At 31.0% G+C, this 18,049-nt stretch overlaps 3 protein-coding genes across 3 annotated transcripts; 1 reads left to right on the plus strand and 2 right to left on the minus strand.

Moving 5' to 3' along the window:
• Positions 1 to 5,780: 5,780 nt before the first annotated feature.
• LOC131631804 (receptor-like protein 33) lies at positions 5,781 to 7,566 on the plus strand. Its single transcript, XM_058902576.1, has 6 exons — positions 5,781 to 6,096; positions 6,219 to 6,511; positions 6,617 to 6,650; positions 6,751 to 6,824; positions 6,975 to 7,046; positions 7,351 to 7,566. Exons 1-6 carry the CDS (start codon positions 5,781 to 5,783, stop codon positions 7,564 to 7,566), a joined length of 1,005 nt encoding a protein of 334 aa, XP_058758559.1.
• Positions 7,567 to 9,506: 1,940 nt separating this feature from the next.
• On the minus strand, positions 9,507 to 11,562 carry LOC131631793 (early nodulin-like protein 3). Its single transcript, XM_058902564.1, has 4 exons — positions 11,239 to 11,562; positions 11,016 to 11,131; positions 10,528 to 10,929; positions 9,507 to 9,767 (listed from the first exon to the last, which is right to left on the minus strand). The coding sequence occupies exons 1-4, from the start codon at positions 11,372 to 11,374 to the stop codon at positions 9,705 to 9,707; spliced, it is 717 nt and encodes a 238-aa protein (XP_058758547.1). The 5' UTR covers positions 11,375 to 11,562; the 3' UTR covers positions 9,507 to 9,704.
• Positions 11,563 to 13,239: 1,677 nt separating this feature from the next.
• Positions 13,240 to 17,309, minus strand: LOC131631792 (G-box-binding factor 4-like). The gene is made up of 4 exons (XM_058902563.1): positions 16,543 to 17,309; positions 16,376 to 16,447; positions 15,299 to 15,328; positions 13,240 to 13,748 (listed from the first exon to the last, which is right to left on the minus strand). Exons 1-4 carry the CDS (start codon positions 17,107 to 17,109, stop codon positions 13,668 to 13,670), a joined length of 750 nt encoding a protein of 249 aa, XP_058758546.1. The 5' UTR covers positions 17,110 to 17,309; the 3' UTR covers positions 13,240 to 13,667.
• Positions 17,310 to 18,049: the final 740 nt, after the last annotated feature.

Consider the following 18,049-nt stretch of genomic DNA (forward strand, 5'->3'; position numbering starts at 1 on the left):
TATATGAACATTTAGACCGACCTATTTAGCATGTTTTCTAATATATATGCATATATAGACCAATCCATTTAACACTTTTTTTTAATATATATGCATATATAGACCAACATATTTAGACTAATTTTAATATATATATATATATATATATATATATATATATATATATATATATATATATATATATATATATATATATATATATATATATATATATATATATATATATATATATATATATATATATATATCGGCCTACAAGGCTTTATAGGCTTTTTTAATGGCCTGACCTATTTTCTTAAATAGGCTTTTAAAAAAGCTCAAGCCTGGCCTTTTTATCAAATAGGCCTGGCCTGGCCTGGCCTTAAGTAGGCTAGGCTATAGGCCCCTGTAGGCCGGCCTGGCCTATTCCCACCCCTATTTACAACTGAGATTTACAAACATTCATGCATTTTAGATATCAATGGTCATACACAATTACACTTATAAGTAAACATTTGTAAAAGTCATAAATGATAAAAAAACAAATGGTGAACTGTATGATACATTTGCACCCATTTTAAACACCTTTACCATTAATGACAATCCATACATCAAGAATATGAGTAGCAAGACGTTATGTCGCCATCGAATCATTGATATCCTTAATATAGTCGAATTTGCGAGACATTTTCCTTCAATTGAGTATACAACTTTACAATAAAAAATCATATAACAAAATGTTAAAAAATATTGCAGAAATTTAATAACAACACGTTTTAAAATTCTTAATTATCGATATTTATACTTGCAGAAATTTGGTAATATGTGGTGTTTATTGAAAAAATAACAGTATAATTTAGCTATTGATTTAAATTTTATTTCACAAATCAAATGTTAAAAAAGTTAGGATTTAAGGGAAACTGGTGATGGAAATAGCTGAAACAATAAATAGAAGGGTAAAATAAAACAATAAATAGAATGGTAAAATAAATTCAAAATATTAACGTGTGAAAATCATAATAGAAAGGTAAAATAAATTCGGAAATATTATCATGTGAAAATCATACTATTACCGGTGTATAACGTTTTCAGAAATCATGGATTGAAAATCGGTAGTGATGAGTGAAAGTTATCATTAGAAGAATCAATAACTAATTTCATAATGGTGAATGAATCTAATGACATAAGAAATTGTATCAAAATTCAACCTTTTTGATGATGAAAATATCTAAATCGATAAATATAAGGGTAAAATAAATTCAAAAAGATCAACATACGCAAATCAAATATGGTTACTGACTTAAAATATTTTTCAGAAACCGCGGATTGAAAACAGGTAGTGATTAGCGAAAGTCGTCATTAGAATAATCAAAATTCAATTTCAAAATGGTGAATGAATCTATTGACTAAAGAAAATGTGAAAAAATCTAAACTTTCTAACTGAGAATCCCAATCGATTATTTGTTGAGTTTGCTTCAGATCTGGTTTTACAATGATTGTTTTCTGAGTTTGCTTCAGATCTGTTTTTGCTACGATTGTTTGCTGAGTTTGCTTCAGATCCAGTTTTGAGTTTGCTACGTCACTAATGATACATTGCTGCAAGCTTACCACCAAACCATGCATGTTACCACCAAACCATGCATGTTTTGTTGTTTATATTTGCAAAAATGTTCTATATAATAATATTCCATTCTTTTTCAATTAAAAAAGTTGTACATATTAATTAGTTTTTTAATTAACTTTTTCAATAATATATAAATTAAAAAAGTTGTATATAGTTTTTCAATAATACTCCATTCTTTTATTTTGTTTTTCAATAATACTCCATTCTTTTAATAATAAACATTTTTAACATTTTAATAAACATTTTTAATATTTAAATATTTTATAAAAAACCGTTAATTAAAATACATTGAAATATTTTAATAACTATTTTAATTGCCCAGATTTTTTATAATATATACAAATTTGAAAAACAATAAAAAAATATATATATATATATATTGTTAAAAAAATTATTGCCCAGGTTTTTTGAAAACGTTTTATACATTTTTTTAACATTTTATAAACTTTATTAACGTTTTTTAAAAATAATTGCCCTGTTTTTTTAAAATGTTAAAAAATTTATAAAACATTTTTATTAACGTTTTTATTTACATTTTTATTTTATTAATATTTTTATAATTATTAACGTTTTTATTAACGTTTTTATTTACATTTTTTCCAAAATTATTTTTAATAATTATATAATTATAAAATATTTAAATGTATTTTAATTAACGTTTTTTTATATAATTATATTTAAAAAAGCTGTACATATAAAATATTTAAATAATTATATAAATGTATTATTTAATAATTATATAATTATAAAATATTATTACAGTTTTTTTAATATAATTAACATTTTTAACGTTTTTAAATAATTATATAAATGTATTATTTAAATGTATTTAGTTAACATTTTTAATATAATAATTATTTAAAATAATTAATAAAATTTTTATTAAAATTATTAAAAAAACGTTAAAATAAAATAGCTGTACATATAATATATTTTTAAAATGTTTATATAAAATAGCTGTACATATAACATATTTTATATAATTATATTTTTTTAGTAATTTTAATTAACGTTTTATTTATATAATTATATAAAATTATTTAAAAAACGTTTTAATTAACATTTATATATTAAAAAAAAGTTAATTAAAAAACTTGAAAAAAGTTAATTAAAAAAACGTAATTATAAAAAAAAGTTAATTAAAAACGATAATTAAAAACATTAACTAAATATTTTATAAAAAAAACATTAATTAAAATACATTTATATATGTACAGCTTTTTTAATTTATATATTATTGAAAAATAATAGAGTATTAATATATAGAACTGATTTGCAATTATAACCAACAAAACATGCATGGTTTGGTGGTAAGCTTGCAGCAATGTATCATTAGTGACCTGGGTTTGAATCCCTGGTTTTGCATACGCCCAGTCAGCCAAACAAGGATTATGGCGCCCAGTCAGCAAGATTCTCCGAGCTCGAATCCCAGGTTTTGCATTTTTCAAGCTTTTTTTCAAGCTTTCCAAATGCAGCAGCCATGTCATACGCCCAGTCAGCCAAACAAGGATCAAACAGGTGATAGGGGGTGTCCAAAAACATAATCTTGTTTTCTAAGGGAGAAAGACTAAATTTTTTTTTAATAAGGAGGAAAACCGAAACTCGCTACTTTGGCAAGGGGTGAAATGTATTTAATCCAATAGATAATTTAAGGAATTCATAGGATTTATTTATCTTTTAAATCCTAACACAAAGTGTGTGGATATAATGCATTTTTCTACTTCAGTTTTATAATAATAAATTATTCATAACCTATTTATAAAATTAAAGTTAATTTAACCAGCAGGAATTTAATACTAGTACTTTTTTATCATGTGTGTTTTATTTTGCAATATATAATGTCTCAAAGTCTAACCTTTGCTTTCAAATTTTGCATGCAAGGAAATTTACCACTTGTTTTTTCCGCAAAACTTTTTAACCCATAAAATGGCTTACAGAACTTTGATTCATAAACATTATTGGCTCTAAGTGCATGTTAATGTTTTCTTTTTTTCTTTTTTACACTATTTAGAAGACTTGTTTTTCTTTATAATTTTTTTAATATATTTTTTGTGTGATCAATGTATCATATTTAAAAGAACTGGGAAGATTTAGGATAGGAATGAAAGGATCATTTTCTTAGTGTACCGAATTGTATCAAGCAGCAATTTGAATTAAGAAAATTATCTAATATTTATCATACAATTATTAAATTCAATATCTAATCAATCAAAATGAGTCAGATAATTGTGTATGTTAAACATTACTGTGTCAACAATTCAATATTAAATTCAATATTAAAGTAAAGAGTCTTGCTAACCAGTGCTCAGGGCATTCTTTAAGCATATTAAATAAATAAAATATTCTTTATAAAAGTTAACATTTTAATTTTCAATACACTTTTAATACATTGAATACACACAAATTTTAATAAAAACTTACCACTTTAATCATTTAAAGAGTGCTCCAAAGACACTAGTTAACATTTCTCTAAATTAAAAAAATAGAAATGAATATCTTTTTTTCATTGTGCTCTCTAATTTTATTAAAAAGAATTACAAAGAGTTTTCTAAAAGACATTATATGAAAAATTAGTTTAAATATTATTTTTATAAAATATTTTTTTTTAATATTTTGTTCTCTTATGATAATTTTTTAACGAATTAATATCATTTTTGTCCGAGGAATTCTGTTTAATCTAAAAAAATGTTTATGTGATGTGCTAATTAAGCAATTTTTTTAAATCAATGTCAACTACGCTAACGTATATTTATCATTTTTTATTTTCAATTATTTTTAATTCCTCATAATATTCATTTTTTTCAATTATTTTAATTTTATTAAATTATTAAAAATACAAGAATTTAAAAAAATCTAAAATTTTGAAACATGATCGAAACAAAAGGAAAATACTTAGATGGACACAGCTACACCACCTGGATTTACACACAACCAATCACATTTTTTTATTAATTAAATAATAAAACTAAAATTTTCTCTCTCCTCCATTATCACAACCGGAAAATACTTAGATGGACACAGCCATACCAGATTTACACACAACCAATCACATTTTTTTATTAATTAAATAATAAAATTAAAATTATCTCTCTCCTCCATTATCACAACCACCCTCCATGTTGGCAATTAAAAACGACATTAAATTTTAAACAAATTTAAATTCTCTCACTTCTTATTGGTTGTTCCTAAATATGAGGATTTAGGGTCGTGTCCATGCAAGAATTGCTCATCACAACCACCCTCCATGTTGGCAATTAAAAACGAAATTAAATTTTAAATCATTTAAATTTCTCTCTCTTCTTATTGGTTGTTCCTAAATATATGGATTTAGGTACGTGTCCATGCAAGAATTGCTCGAAACAAAAAAACTATACATTGTAAGGCATGCTATTTAACAATCAAAGCTAATGAGATTTTTATAATTATATTGCCTTATTATTTTTGACATATTAACAATATGTCCCTTCTTTTTCCTTAATTTATTCATATATTTTATGTTTTTTTTAATAATATATATATATATATATATATATATATATATATATATATATATATATATATATATATATATATATATATATATATATATATATATATATATATATATATATATATATATATATATATATATATATATATATATATATATATATATATATATATATATATATATATATATATATATATATATATATATATATATATATATATATATATATATATATATATATATATATATATATATATATGCACTTGTATAAGTCTTACAATATATTATCCATTATAGAGAATCTGAGCTTTATTAAATTAGTGAGATTATGATGAAAATTTATGTTATTCTTATATTTCATGCATCATTGGTGTTGTCCTCCATTTTGGGGTTCAACTCAACAACAGACATGAAGTGCAAAGAGAGGGAGAGACATGCAGTCCTCATATTCAAAGAAAGCGTTCAAGACGAGTATGGCATGTTGTCTACATGGAAAGAAGGTCCAAATGAAGATTGCTGCGAATGGATGGGAGTCCAATGCAACAACCAAACTGGTTATGTTCAAAGTCTTGATCTTCATAACTAGTTGATTTAAAGGGTGAGTTGCCTCATTGTTGGAATGATTTAACCTTGTTACTAAATGTCGACCTGAGCAATAATGAGTTGTCAGGAAATATTCCCTTATCAATGGGTTCCCTTGTTAGCATGAAGATTTTGATTTTGAGAAATAACAGTTTGAGTGGACAACTTGCTTCCTCCTTGAAGAACTTGTCAAACAATTTGGTTTTGTTGGCCCTTGGAGAAAACATGTTTCATGGTACAATACCTTCATTCATTGGAGAGAGTTTACACCAATTAGTAATCTTAAGCCTGCGATTCAATAACTTTAATGAAAGTTTACCTTCAAAATTAGGAAACTTTTATAATCAAACCTACCAAAATGCAGATAGGCTTTTGAAAAGCAAAGCATTGATCTCTCAAGCAACCATCTTACAGATATGGAGTACTTATTTGGATTGAATTCCTTAAATTTTTCAACAAACAATCTCTCTGGAGAAATCATTCCAAAAGTAGGAAACTTAAAGTTTCTGGAATTTCTTGATCTGTCCAGAAATCATCTTTCAGGCAGCATTCCTTCCAGTTTAGTTCTAATTGATCGTCTCAGTATGTTGGATTTGTCAAACAATCAGCTCTATGGGAAAATTCCAATTGGAACACAGTTGCAGACATTTAATGCTTCATGTGTTGAAGATAATTCCAATCTCTGCGGAGAACCACTTGATCGAAAATGTCATGGAGATGAGCCAACAAAACATGAAGAGCCAACAACTGATGATGCAGGAAATGAAAATTCAATATTTTTGGAAGCATTATACATGAGCATGGGGATAGGATTCTTTACTGGTTTCATTGGCTTGGTAGGATCATTATTGTTACTAACCTCTTGGAGAGAAACTTACTCTAGATTTGTGAATAAATTGATATTGAAATTCTTCATGTGGTGGAAGCAATGAATCTACCAGGACAATTTCTCTATAATAGATGAATACGGGGCAGGTACTTATCCTCTTTCTTACTTTTTTTATGGCTTATTCCATCAAAACTGTACTGCATTGAAGTTGATTCTAAATACTAAAATTAATTTTTATTTTTGCAGGATCTCCTGATCCTACTGCATGCCATGATTACATCTTTTGTTGTTATAGAATAATGGAGTCCACACCCTTGCTTGTTTGTTATGGACAGAATAGATTGAATCATTGAAATATGGCATTTTGTTAAAACTTTTAAGTTTGGCAGTTTTTTATTGGAAACGTAATTGCTTCTGTTATCAAGTTAATAATGTAATCAGTGGCTTATATTATATGTCTTTGTTATTAGTATAAATTTGTTCTCCATATTGAGAAAAGAGTTTTCTTAGTGTTTGGGAGTTTGGAAGAAAATGGAGATGAGGCATTTAAAAAAAAAGAAAAGAAAGATAGAGCGGAAATAACTTGAAGATTTTGGAGAGTTACCTTTTATTCGTAATACAAAATATTTTTATTTTAGGAGAACTCAACACTACAATATTTTGACATTAATTTTTTTAATGTAAAAAACACATTTTGGTAGAGTGTAATAGACAACAGATTTTAATCTGTTGTAGTAGCGTATGTTTTTTTTACAAATGTTATATAATAACTGAAAAATTGTTCGAGAACGGTCTTTTATCGTCTTTTAGTAACTGTTAAAAGTTGTTCTCATATATTGCAACAAGGAAGGAGAGCCGGTCATGATCAATTCCGACTTTGAGGAGGCGAAGCGAATTAAAGAAGTCATCCTTAAGGATCTTCTCGCTTCATCGGCAGTAATCGAGGAAGGCTCGGGAAGGTCAATATGTTCGATTCGGATGCACGTGAAGATGAAGTTAGGCCTGTCTCGGACGAAGATTTTGAAGTTATCGAGCTCAATGATGATCCCTCCCAGTCAATAAAGATAGAATATGGGCTTCCCCTTGCGTTAAATCCATCCTAATCGAATGTCTCCGGGCGAACACATATCTTTTTGTTATATCCCTACACGAGATGCTCGATATCGACCCCATAGTGGTCTGCCATGAGTTAAATATCGACCCTAGTGCCCGGTATGTCTCCTAATGAAGAAGGTAGTCCCCCGAAAAAGCTAAAGCCACCACAAGCATAATAAAAGAGGCTTGTTGGACGCAAGATTCATTTTTGAGGTAAAGTACACTGAATGGCTTTCGAATGTTTCTCTGGTACGTGAATGAAGCTTCTAGAAAGTGAAGGATGTGTGTAGACTACACTAATCTTAATAGAGCATGCCCGAAAGACTCATACCCGTTTCCAAATATCGACAAGCTTAAGATAATTCAGGCGGGTATAAGCTACTATTGTTCATGGATGATTATTCCGAATACAATCAGATACACATGTTCAGACCCGATAGGATGAAGACGGATTTCATGACCGAGCAAGCCAATTAGCAATAACGTTATGCCTTTCAGATTGAAGAATGTTAGGCCAATGTATCAAAGAATGATGAATAAGGTTTTTTAGGAAGAAATAGGGGAGACGTTAGAAGTATACATGAATAACATGATTGTAAAGTCAGTTCAAGAAGAGCACCGTGCTCAACACCTCCAAAAGGTTTTCACAAGGTCCGACAGTAAAAGAGTTTGAATCAAAGAGCCAGAGTTCAAGTAAACACCTGATTGCAAAAAAGAGTTTGAATCATTAAAGAACTCGTCGGCCACACCGCCAGTATTCATGTGGCTGCTCCCAGAAGAAGCCATGTACTTGTACCTGGCAGTCTTAGAAGAGGAAGCAAACATTGTCCTGATTAAAGAATCGAACCAGAGCCATGTGTACTTCATATCAAAAGCTCTAGATGAAACAGAGACGCATTACCAAAAGATAAAGAAAGTAGCCTTGACATTGGTAACTGTATCACGGAAGTTCAAAATGTACGTCATTGCACATTCTATAACTATTCAGATGGACCTATCCCTAAAGCAGTTGTATGGGTCATTATGTCGGAATTTGAAATATCTTTCAAGGCAAGGAAAGCATCGAAGGCCCAACTATTCGCCGACTTCCTAGCAAAAATGGCTCTTGTCCCTCCAGAGCCGAATCACGCCTGGGTAATATTCACAGGCTATTGTAGACTAGCGTGTTCATTAGATTATTATATGAAAAATAAACAATTATATTTAATCCAAAAGCATAAAATTTATAATTGGAGAGAACCAATGCAAAACTAGTATGAAGAACCAATTGAACTAGTTGATTATCATTTTATGATTGGATCTCCTCTACATTATAAATATTTAAGATACGACTATTTTATGTTAATATAAAATTTGATCTGTCTTATTTAACAATGTTCATTTATAAATATATATTATACTATTTTCTAAGACAGTGATTTTATATTTTGATAGGATAGGATTTTAACGACTTGTTGAAAGTTTTTTTTCCTAGATAATTTCATTTCATGCGAGAGGGAATGATAATATAGAACTTGAGTGTAGTATATTCTCAGCTGAATTTGATATTTGAGAATTGAATTAACCTCTGATAAATCAGGTTCAATGAGACAGAATTAATTAATTTCAAGTGTAATATTTTAAATATAACAATACAATCTCGATTTAACGGTCACCACGATACGATCTCTCGATTTAATTGTCACCGTCGATATTCTGACCATGCTAGCACTCATAGTATTGACTTTATTATTGAATTCAAATTCAAAATCAGTGGACCAGGCAGTGTTTGTTTTAGAGAATGACCCTTGAGACTCATAGTTCCCCACCACCATGTGGCCATGTTGCATTGTATCTAATCATCTTAATTCTTATATAGTCATATTGAGACCACATAAATAATTAACATCAAATCAAAAAGGGAATAATTAATCAAAAGCAAAAGTGAAATAAATTACATTGCAAAAAGTACTAAAAACTCTAAAGTAGAATGTAAGAGCATCTTAATACATGGTATAATCATCACTCTTAAAGCTACTTTATACCCATTTCACCACATTTAATTTGGTTTACCTTCCCTACCCCATTTTTTACATAAATATGGCCTACAAAATAACTCTTTCTTCTTACACCAACAGCAAAGCCATAATGTGCATAGCAATATGAAATCCAAATGGTCCAATCATCACCTGCAATCACTCACAATAAAACCAACTCCCAATCAATAACTCATCAATATCTTTGCATCAAATAAACATTTATTATTCATATTCTTGATAGTTAGCAAATAAATCACATCAAGCTGCTTAGCACAAGAAACACATTTTAGTACTTGCTTGTTATAGCATTGTTAAGGATTAAGAAGGTGTGGTTTGGCCTAACTCAATTATACAAATCGACATATAAGTACATGTTCAGATCCTATATTGTCTGCTATGAGACCCTTAACACATCTTTCTTACGTCAAGAATTAGACATCTAGAGAGTGAAAATAATGATGAGTGACCTGATAGCGGAAACTTGATAGCAAGTGGCCCAACAGATCTTAATTCAAGCTCTGATATCATGTTAAGAATGTGTGGTTTGGTCTAACTCAATAATACAAAACCGACGTGCAGAATGAAATTGTTCCCACACATGTTCAATAACATATATTGTTCTAGACTCTTAACACTAATAAACCACAAAAAAGTGCTTAGCTTGATATAGTACAAACCAAACACATTTAATGGTGTTTAGCACAAAAAACACACACACATTTAGGTTTACAAACATCAACTGAAACCTTTAGTATAAATTTTCACCATCATAAAACCAAATGCACTTATATAATTATAGTTTCCTCAATTTCAGGAAAGTGCATAACAACATAACCAATTGCATAAAGGCTAAACATTAATGAGTGCATACTTTAAAAAAAGAAAGAGAGTGAGAGAAGAGCATAGGAACCTGTCCTTGATGACCAGAAGTAGGAATTGGATTTATGGTAGCAGAATCAACTTCACCAGTAGGCAGAGGAACTGCAGGGTTACTATTAATAAAAGGCATGCCATCACCACTACCTTTAAACGGTACCAATGGAACTGTTACCGGTGAGCTTGCTTCTGGTGTTGGTGCTGGACCAGGTGAAGAAGAACCTTGATGAGGACGAAAAGGCCATGGAAATGAAGGAGAAGATTGTACATCTCCACCAGAAGAAGGAGCAGGAGTAGCTGCTGTTGGAGAAGAAGCTTCTGGTGCTGCAGATGTTGCTGAAGTTACCTCAATGGCTAGCTTTTGTGAATCTTGACAAGCTTTGAGTGAGTCATTGTAGAAGGTGAAGTAGAAGAAACCAACGCGAGAAGGGTGCCACTGAAGAACAACGAAAAACAAAAAAGATTGAATTTTTAAGGTGTTTTCAAATAACCCAGATGAAATTTTGAAGGGTGTTATGTTACCGAGTAGGAAGTGGTGCTGGGATCAGTGAGAAGTGTAGCTTCAGTGAAATTGCAGAGATTGAAGGCTTTCTGGTTCTTGAAAATGCAGAGATTGTAGTGCTGCTTGTGCTTGAAAACTGAAACAGAGTGAAAACAGAGAGGAAACAGAGGATTATAAGATAGAAAACAGGGTAAAAACAGAGAGGAAACAGAGTAATGATGGAATCATGGTGTTAGTACTTACTGATGGAATCACCAATATAAACAGTTGGGTTCTTCCACTCTAAAGATCCATCTACTAGAACTGTGGTTGAATGTGAAAGCTTGAAGAACAGTGATGGAATAAGAAAGAAAAAGAAAATGGGAAGAGACATTGTCATGAAAATGAAATGGATTTGTTTTTTTTTCTTTGGAGGAAAATTTTAGAGAGAAGGTTAAATGAGAAGAGGATTTGTGGTTTTTATGTTATATGAGTATTTTTATCTCTGGCCCATCTCTGAATAATTATGGAATAGTACTATAAAAAATTAAAAAAGAAAAGAAAAAGAATTTTGAAAACTGTGTTTTGTGTGGGGAAAAGAGAGAGAGAGAAAGTGGGGATGGAGACTGTTAAAGTGTCAGGAGTGTTTGGCTTTTGATGAGGAAGAGTTTGAATGGATGCCAGACATGAGTGTTGGGTATGGTGTGAAGATAGATTATTTTACATAGTAAAAGGTTGCATGATTTTGTTTCTTGAAAACCTATCTTAAATCAAAAAAATTATAGTGGTATGAGAGAATGAAAAAAAGGTGAACAAAAATGCTAAGGAACATAATCACAGGAAATTTTTGGCTCACTGAAATATGATGATGGGGATTACTATTATTATTCTAAAATGATTAGTCCATTGATTATATCATATGCATTGAGTGAGTCTTTCATTTTTCAATTCAAAAGCCTTTCTCCTTGGTTTAAGAGAAATTAAAAAAAAAAAAATGCTTTTCTTTCTTACCCTACTTATTTTTTAAAGGGTTTTTGGTACTTTGTTTTGCACAATGCAATGTTGCTCATATTTGATGCATAAGTGAACGAATTTCAAGGTATTAGTTTTTCTACTTGTGTAAGCTAACGTGAATATTCAATGTGAGTTTATTGAGAAGAGGGAATTTAATTCTTAGCAATGGTTTTTAATTTTAAATAAATTTTGTATATTTCGTTTTTTTTGGATATTAATTAGTTATTGGATTATGTATGTCCGGCATATTTGTATTGTACTGTACTTCATGAACTTTTAAATAAAGCTTCCAACTACGGATATGAAGTTATGATGTCCTTGATACTTGTCCATGCATAGCAGTACAATGAAATAACTATAATGGTCAGAGGGAAAACAAAATAAGAAATCTATACTAAAGATATTAAAAATAATTGATAAGCTGTGATTCTTGATTGTAGAAAAATATGAATCACAGCTTAAACACTTCTTGACATTATTTTTCTACCTTTTTGGAGGGTTAGAAGAAGACTTAATATATAGTATTACCTCATGATTTACTTCTTTTCTGCTACTACCATATTGTCATATTTCTCGGATAATGTCAAGATTCTTTACTATTTGATAGTTGGTGATAAATGTTACTATTGCAGCAGCAAAGCAACGGTCGTTAGGTCCCATGCAAGGAGAGGAAGGAAAATAGACACGTCTGTCTCTATGGTAGCAGCTTTGTTAAGTTCAACAAATGGTCCCGTTAAATTACAGAAGATGAAACAACCACTGGGTAGAAAACAACGAGGAAACATCATATTTCTTGTCCTATATCTACTTTGTCTTTTCCCCTTCCCTATCAATCTATTTTGTAATCTATAACTAAGCTTTATGTGATTTTCACTTAAGTGTAGTAACAACCATAAACAGGGCAACCAAAATATTATAAAACCATATTAGGCAAAAAAAAATTGTAATAACCCTAAACCCATAGTACTAGTATGTTCCTTGAATGCAAAATTCAACAATTTAGCTATATTAGCCTAAGATACCAAAAACAAAAATGTATCTATTTATGCATTTGGTCTGTCAAAAATTTGCCTATGATGCAGTATATATTTACGGTTGCATAAACTTTTGAAACATTTGTCTCCCTAATACCTTTTATATCTTCCTTAAATGCAAACTGCACAACCACAACAAGAGCACCATCATTTTGTAAAATTAAGATAAATTTCAACTCATCTTCATGTTAATAAGTTATCTTCACAAGCACAGAGGTTTCAAGACTGAATGAGAGACACTGATCACATAAATAATTTCTATATATAATAGTTTTCCTAAATAATATCATATTTCTAAACTGCGCCTACATTATATACTCGTCTACAATCCCCTTGCTCTCTACTAGCATTACCTTGACATTCAGCACAGGGGTGAGACCGGGATGTCTACTTTGTATCTAAACTACATGGTCCAACTAATAATTCTGCTTTCATCACATTAGAATAAACAAAAGCTGATTCTTATGTAATAAGTAGTTCTCTTCGCCATTCGCCATTCAGGTTCAGATTCCTCCTATCTGCTTTTATCATTAACCATGTTAATGTTAAAACTAACCATTATGATTTAATAAATAATGATTAATTTGCCCATTTTATTATTTCCCATCTTCAGCTTTCACATCCTGCATCACTAGCAAGTATGATCTACCATTGCAAGGAACGAACCCTGCGGAGTAACCTTGGTGGCCTTCGCTGCTCTGCAACAGGAATCACTTTTTCCATAAGCTGCACATAAATAAACCAGGTCAGTTGTCATCCAATCACTATCTATACTATAGTTAACATCTATTCTACATTGACAGCATTGCTTGTAATGATGACTCGTGACATGCTTGTTGCTAACAACTAAAAATACAATACTAACAACTAATAAGCTTCATGAAGTGATGGAACAAAACACATTAGAAATTCATACTTGCCAAACTAATTCTTTTGCATCTCTTACACCTTTCGGCATATGAGAATCTGAGTTAACTTGCCTATTGATTTTCCGTATCAAATACAAGCAACCTTCAAGAACCAATAAAACATGTGCATTCATAATAACTACTAGTACATTGTACATTATCTCTTTCAAATTTAAAATAATATTAAAAGAAAAATTATTTAAAAGGATAGAATATTCTTTTTTTGCTAACACAAGGGGTATAATATTCAGTTATAAAAATAATGTATAAATGACAGACAACACTTAAAAATCATTGAGAAAATTATGTGAGTTAGAAAACACCATATTATCTAGTTAGACAGCACCTAGGATGATTAAAAATTTATACAACCAAAATATTTTCTCCCTAGGTGGTCCTGCTTAAATTACATGGATCAAATAGTTTCATAATATTCTGCCATGGACCATATATTCAAATAGCAGTTTAATTATATATTTCTCATTATAGCTTGACATATACTAGTTTTCTTTAGTCTCTCTTTTCTTTTAACCACAATTATCAACTTTGGATAGTGGTGCATAGCCACCAGTCCCATTGCGCTAAAGCAAATGGCGAACATTGGAATTCTAAATATTTTTTATAAAAAAATAAAAATTAATACACAAAACAAATCTAAATAATCAAAATAAAAAATAAAAACTTTAGATTCATAATTAACAATGGGAATACCCTAAACCTACCCCTATAGCCTTTAATTTTAAGTCAATTTTGGGGTTTACGACGGGGTCCACTTTTGCAGCCCAATAGTGACGCTATGGTGGCCACACAATAAAAAACGACTGCAGCGTCCGCGTCACCACTGGTTACTAAAAATCAGCCGCAAGTGTGTACAGGAAACAAATATGATACTGAAGATTTAAACATGCAGCATATTTCAAAATGTACACTCATAGAGTTCCTTACTAATTTCTGTCACCATAAAACTGCCATCTAGGGGCAATATATAACCTGCTGTCTTCTAAAACATACTGTTAATAATAATGAGCAGCCCACAATTGTCGTCTTGCTGCATAAGTGGATACCTGAACGGGCTTTACTTCTGAGTTTAAAAATAATACTAAAGAATATTCGAGACGTTTGACGTAAAAGAAACCAATGACATATTGAAAATAAAAGTAGATTAGGAAAAGTCCTCACATTTAAGCATGAAAACTCAAATTAAATTTGTAGAAGATGATTATCAGTCAGGACAACATATTCATCAATAGCAAGCAACCTTCAACAGTTCAACTATGGTATCAAATGGAAAAGGATTTCTTTAAAGAATGTGAATTATCATATAGCACAAAAGATCCAAAACAAACCAATAAAAGCACAAATTAGTACCTGTTTAAACCTTTCCTTTTGCCTTTCAGCCTGCACAATAATATCTTTTGTTAGATATCCTGGGGGAAAAGTGAAATAACAAATAAACTCCAAATCTGAAAATGCAGAAGGACTACAAGCATGAGAGGGACAAAAGTTGTAACCCAAAGTGCTCCCAAAAACATTAAAAATTCAAACACACCAGCCATAAAAGCACATGTAGCATGAGCCGAGAAAACAAGTATAGGAAATTCATGCCTCGGCAATAAAAGCACAAGTAGCATTTGCCAAGAGAACAAATATAGGAACTTTATGCGTCAATAGAATGAAATTTTAGGACTGGATTTCTTTATTGACATAATCCATGTAAAACTAATTGAACAACCAAAGAAGGAAGAGTGATTTTGTTGTTTTAAAAAAACAGAAGATTTTCAATAATGAATATTTGATTATTTAGCATTTCTGTTAACAAACATCCACTGAGTGCACTTATTACAATTTAGTCTCTTAATTAATAAGCAGATGAACAATTCAATTTCAGCACAGAACAAAAAAAATTGCTGCCTTTCCACTAAGGACGAATCGTTCCGGTACTACCCGAGTTCGATTCTTGGTGGAAACAAGGCTTGGCCAGTGAGTCGTCCCTCTAAACCACGAAACCAGATTAGTCGGTTTACTATGTGGATCAGAACTGGTTGGCTAAACCCAAAAAAAAAAAAACTGCCTTGTGAAATTAATCACAAACAAAATATGAAAATTGTAAATTGAGTTTTTTCTTTTGAATGGCAAAAATTGTGGATAGAGTGAATCATCATTTTAGTCTTTAGGATTGCAAGCATCAAACAATTTAGTTCCTAAATTATACAAAATTTGAAAATTATCTATTAAATTGAAAATAGCCAATCCAAACCCTGCTCTTAATCCTACCAACAAAATTTAAGGAAAAATTAAATTGAGCCAATGATGATTTTCACCATTGCGTAAATTTACGATACTAAATTACTAGTACTTGATAACTACAATTGTTAGATCAAAATTGTGATCCACTTGGAGTGAATTTATAAAATAAAAATCCGGGAAAGGACCAAGATAAATCACCTTTTCCTTGATCAACCTGTCATTTTCCTCCTCTAGTTTCACAGCCAAAGACTCCAATTCCACTTGGTAAGCCTAAAATAAAACCCCACAATCAAAACAAAACAAAAGTCAAAAACACACATCACGAAGAAATAAAGGCACGTATCAAACAAAAAAACAACAAATACCTGCTTGCGTTCCCTAGACCTAGCAGCAGATTCTCTATTTTTTATCATCCTTCTCTGTCTCTGCTGAGCAGCCTTATCTAACTGCTCCATAACCGGACGTCCTCTCTTCCCCCTCCCTCCTTCAACAACCTCCACTCCATTCCCAAACCCTACCACAGACCCTTCCACACTCTCAACTCCATGAAAACCCGAATCCAAAGAAAACACACCACTCCCACTGAGAGTCTCCGTCATAGGTATACTCATCTTAACATCGTTATCCACATCCACATCCACGTCTTCCCCATCCACCGCACCGGCTTTCACGAGAAAATCCTCCAGCGTCATCATCTCATCGGGAGCCTCCTCCTTACACTCCCTGTGATCTCCAGCAACAATCTCTCTCCAAACATCATCCACAGTTCTCGGAGTCGCAACCGCGTCGGCAAGTGAGGGTTGATCGGAGAAGAAGTTGGAAGTGTCGGAAACGAGGAAATTGGAGGTGGTGAAATGAGGTTTGGAGGACGGAGATGAAGGAGTGTCGGAGGTGATTGAATTGGAAGAAGACATGAGCTTGGAGGAAGCCATGGGAGTGTAGATCTGGAATTTGAAGTTAGTTAGGGTTTTTGGAATTGGGATTTGGTTGTCTCGATCTTGGAGCTTGAGACAGAGTACGAACTGCAGACTCACTGACAATCCCAACGCCCTCTTCCCAATTGCCACTTGTAAAAATTCTGTTTCTTCGACGAGAAATTAAATACTAGTGCTAGTACTAGTAGTACTTCATGATTAATGTTTGGTAAACGGCCGTCCCTATGAGTGACACGATATTCGTGGTCCATGATTTGATTTGGTTTAGTTTATAGTTTAAGCATCCTATTTTAATGATTATTACAAAAATATTTTACGAATTTAATTAAGATACTACATTGTCACGCTAGAGAAATTTGGCACCGTGTTAAAGTTTTATAATTAATTGATTTTTTTTAATCACATGTATAATATTATTTGTTAATGGGTAAAATATTTTACAGTACATAACAATACTTTCACATTTTAATTTTACTATCCGTACAAGACCTAAAAGACAAAGGTTCTGTGAGATATTGGATCGAACTCTAGTATTGTCGAAGGGTAGCTTCTTGGTTCGACAGTTCGACAGAGTTAAGCATGAAGTCGAAGGATTGTTCACATGCTGGTGTCGAAGTGTGCATGCTGTAGTCGAAGATGGGTCTAGCATGCAGATGTCGAAGATGCTAGGGTTGTTAGCATGTTAAATTAGGTTTTAGTGTTTAAACCCTAATTTGTTAAGTTAGCTTGTTTATTAAGTTGGCTTGTGTAATGGGCCTTGCTGAAAAAGCCCATTAGTTAGTATGTTAGGTTTTATTATAAATAGCATACTAGTCTCTCATCATTGCTAAGCTGCAAATCCTAATTTAGGGTGAGAGAGGTTATTTGTTATTCTTGTAAACTTGTAATCTTGTTTTAAGAGAAAGTAAAAGAATAACAGTTATAACCAATTCTTGTA

Source organism: Vicia villosa, unplaced genomic scaffold, assembly GCF_029867415.1.
Source record: "Vicia villosa cultivar HV-30 ecotype Madison, WI unplaced genomic scaffold, Vvil1.0 ctg.000863F_1_1, whole genome shotgun sequence".
Lineage (NCBI taxonomy): Eukaryota > Viridiplantae > Streptophyta > Magnoliopsida > Fabales > Fabaceae > Vicia > Vicia villosa.